The sequence below is a fragment of the Fukomys damarensis genome, unplaced genomic scaffold, assembly GCF_012274545.1.
Source record: "Fukomys damarensis isolate Sample0158 unplaced genomic scaffold, DMR_v1.0_HiC HiC_scaffold_1, whole genome shotgun sequence".
NCBI lineage: Eukaryota > Metazoa > Chordata > Mammalia > Rodentia > Bathyergidae > Fukomys > Fukomys damarensis.
Window position 1 is genome coordinate 38,589,492 of NW_022900913.1, and position 3,923 is coordinate 38,593,414.

Consider the following 3,923-nt stretch of genomic DNA (forward strand, 5'->3'; position numbering starts at 1 on the left):
CATTTTTAAAAAATAGAATGTTAGATCATTCTCAAAGATTATAATGATAATGTAGGCAGGGTAGGAGGAAAACTATGTGGAAAGAACACCATAACATTTTTTTTTTTTGTACCGGGGATCAAACTTGGGTCCTTGTACTTGCAAGGCAGGCAGTAGAACCACTGAGCTAAATCCCCAGCCATGAACACCATAACAATTTTAAGAGGCAGGCAAAACAGGGAAGGGACTAGTGCCTTTCAAATCTCCTAGACTGAGAGCTAAGCTTTGGGCTTTTAACTGGTAAAAGTGACAGTTAATGGGAAGTGGTAATGAATAACAGCATATAATTTGCATTTGCATTTGCAGAGCTGATAAAATAGGGTAGTGGTAGTGGAAAGAGCGTATATGGAGTTAAGCAGGCCTGACTTTGAATGATAGTTATTTGATCTTGAACACATTTTTTTTTTCATACTGAGAATCAAATTTGAGACCTTGTGCTTGCAAGGCAGGCTGCAGTACCACTGAGCTAAATCCCCAGCCTTGAACAAATTTCTTAATTTTCCCATAATTCCTTCTGTAAAATTAGGATAACAACTATTTACTTTAAAGGATAAGATCAGAAAGAGAACAGGAGCCAGGCGTGGTGGTGCACACCTGTAATCCCAGCACTTGGGAGGCTGAGGCAGGAGGACAGCTGAGTTCCAGACCAGCCTGGACTATACAGTGAGTTCCAGGTCAGTCTCAACTACATAGTGAGACCCTGTCTCAAACCACACCCCGCCCCCTGCCAAAAAAAAGAAAGAGAACAGGAAAATGCTTGCTGAATATTCAATAAATGGTAACTCTTCAATAAAAACCTTTTATTAATATTCTATTATGTGATCATTTTTTTAAATCCTTGGTATACTATGGAGAGAGATGAATCTTCTTTAGAAAGATTATCAAGGAGCACTTCAAAGCTCTTAGCTGAAAAGTCTTGCTTCTTCCCTGCCTCACAAGGAAGTTAACAAGATCCTTTTAAAACAATACAATGTGCTCTGGGGAGGCATGACACCTTTCATATTTCAGTGTGATCCATTCCTAGCTTTGAAAAGCTTCTAAATTCTCTTGAAATTGAAGGAAGAAGCAATATGAATTAACTTAGGACATTCAGTGTGATAGGTAAGGAATAAGAGGGAAAGAAAGATGAGAGAGAGAGAGAGAGAGAGAGAGAGAGAGAGAGAGAGAGAGAGAGAGAGAGAGAGAATGCAAGGGCCACACAATAAATGGCAGGTCTAATGTGACTTCGAGCCTTGGAAGGGTCCTTGTCCCCTGAGGATCTCTGAGGAACATAACTGACATTTCATTCAAAATTACCAAGCCTGTGCCAGAGTCAAACTCCTCCCTTTTATTCCTGTCTCACAAGGTCAGGCTGATAAGCTTCACTTTAAAATCCACACACAAAAAACCAGGAAAGCTAACGAGATGTGTGCAAGGGTACTTTGTTTCCATTCCATCTTAATTTCCGAGAAAAAACACACTTTTTCTCTTTCCTACTTTCTGGCTTTTTAGAAAGGCAACCCCACTTCTGCATCCCTACTCTGCAATAAAAATGTCATTTAAGACTTTTTTTTAAAAAAAAATCGATTCTGTAGCTATTCATTCGCGGCCAGTCTTAAATAGATCTGTAAAGAAAAATGCCGGACTATTGAGACCCAGTCTCCACTCCAAACATGTCACAGGCTGAGCTGAGGAAAGCTGAGATTGCCAGGTTTGGATTCTGGGATTCCCAGGACTTCAGGTCAAGCCACTGGGAGGTCCACCCAGGGGTAAATTCCATACATAGTTTCCCTCTCTGGGATCAGTGCTTTAACATCTGGGTTAACTGGATTCTGCAGACACAGTAACTAAGCTCAGAAACAGCTGGGCACTTCGCTGAGAGCCCAGATCTAATGTGACCAATTGATCTTAGAAACCAACAGTTCTGTCGCCTCTGAGGATAAGGAATGAGGAATAACGAGCACAGTTTGAACATTTCAGGCCAAATCTGCACTTCCTGAGAGCGCCTTTTACTTTTAGGTAAATGGTGAAGTTGGATTTACGCCGAGGGCGGAGGCAGGTTGGCAAACGCACCACATACAGCTAAGAAGAACTCTTTTTCACTCACTTCTCCATTCTTCGCAAACAGGAATTGGAGAGAAAACTTGGAAAGCGTTAAAATAGAGCTTTTGTCAAAAAGACTGCCCGCACCTCAGACGACTCTTAGGCAGCGCCTCCTGGTTTTGTGCGCCGGCGCGCACGTTGTAGCCCCGCCTTTCCGTTGGGACGTAAGTGTGCGCGGGAGAGGGGACGTGCCGCGCATGCGCTCTCCTCGCGTCACCTACTTGCTCCGAGTTGGTGGCTGGGACCCCGAAAGGGTCGTTGTTCTCTGAGGTATCTCCCAGGCTGGTTTGGTGCGCCGCGCCCGGAGACTGAGAAACGAAGGGCAAGAGTAAGTGTTACACTCGGCGGTATGAGTCAGAGCTAGAATATTTCCCTTTCCTCCAGGCAAGGGTCCATACTTGTCGGGCCCGCCCCTTCCCGGCCTCAACTGCCTTTTCCCTTTTCTGCACCTTTCCTTACGGGCACTCCCTCGTATTTTTTGTTCTCCTGTTGAGCCCCTTGTAAAGCCATGAAGCTTGTGAGGAAGGACATTGAGAAGGATAATGCGGGGCAGGTGACTCTGGTCCCCGAAGAGCCTGAGGACATGTGGCACACTTACAATCTAGTGCAGGTAGGCGACAGCTTGCGCGCCTCCACTATCCGCAAGGTCCAGACCGAGTCCTCCACGGGCAGCGTGGGAAGCAATCGGGTCCGCACTACCCTCACTCTTTGCGTGGAGGCCATCGACTTTGACTCTCAAGCCTGCCAACTGAGGGTTAAGGGAACCAACATCCAAGAGAACGAGTATGTCAAGATGGGGGCTTACCACACTATAGAGCTGGAGCCCAACCGCCAGTTCACCCTGGCAAAGAAACAGTGGGACAGTGTGGTTCTGGAGCGCATCGAGCAAGCCTGTGACCCAGCCTGGAGTGCTGATGTGGCAGCTGTAGTCATGCAGGAAGGCCTCGCCCATATCTGCTTAGTCACTCCCAGCATGACCCTCACCCGGGCCAAGGTGGAGGTGAACATCCCTAGGAAACGGAGAGGCAACTGCTCCCAGCATGACCGAGCTTTAGAGCGGTTCTATGAGCAAGTGGTCCAAGCTATCCAGCGTCACATAAACTTTGATGTTGTAAAGTGTGTCCTGGTGGCCAGCCCAGGATTTGTGCGGGAGCAATTCTGTGACTACATGTTTCAGCAAGCAGTGAAGACAGACAACAAAGTTCTCCTGGAAAATCGGTCGAAATTCCTTCAGGTAAAACAATTTTACTCGAAGATAGTTAAGAATGGGCAGAGGGATTGGTATATATAGCGCCTTATGTTTTAGAATTGGGGAAAATAGGAGAAGAAACTCTTAACCCATATGGTAAATGACATAATGAAATGAGAATTGTACATATATGGCACTTTTATATAGTGTACTTTGGCAAAATCCTTAAATATGTAAAGTCTTTTTAATGCTTTTGGCTTTACGTCATTGTGGGCTGGTTAATGGATGCTCTCAGAGATTCTTTTGTCTTTTATAATTGTGATTCTAGGTACATGCCTCTTCTGGACACAAGTACTCCCTGAAAGAGGCCCTTTGTGACCCTACTGTAACTAGCCGTCTTTCAGACACTAAAGCTGCTGGGGAAGTAAAAGCCTTAGATGACTTCTATAAAATAAAAATCCTTATATGTAAAGTCTTTTTAATGCTTTTGGCTTTACGTCATTGTGGGCTGGTTAATGGATGCTCTCAGAGATTCTTTTGTCTTTTATAATTGTGATTCTAGGTACATGCCTCCTCTGGACACAAGTACTCCCTGAGAGAGGCCCTTTGTGTG

General features: G+C 45.0%; 2 protein-coding genes across 2 annotated transcripts in view; both read left to right on the forward strand.

Annotated features, from left to right (window-relative positions):
* Itga1 (integrin subunit alpha 1) overlaps positions 1-3,923 on the forward strand; it is a 131,086-nt gene that overhangs the window by 10,171 nt on the left and 116,992 nt on the right. The gene's annotated exons all lie outside the window — the stretch shown is intronic.
* Pelo (pelota mRNA surveillance and ribosome rescue factor) lies at positions 2,175-3,860 on the forward strand. Its single transcript, XM_010644020.3, has 2 exons — positions 2,175-3,355; positions 3,639-3,860. The coding sequence occupies exons 1-2, from the start codon at positions 2,630-2,632 to the stop codon at positions 3,858-3,860; spliced, it is 948 nt and encodes a 315-aa protein (XP_010642322.1). The 5' UTR covers positions 2,175-2,629.

Coding starts and splice junctions, on each gene's coding strand:
- Pelo (XM_010644020.3), top strand. CDS start 2,630: ATGAAGCTTGTGAGGAAGGACATTGAGAAGGATAATGCGGGGCAGGTG. Junction 3,356..3,638: donor ATCGGTCGAAATTCCTTCAG/GTAAAACAATTT, acceptor TTGTGATTCTAG/GTACATGCCTCTTCTGGACA.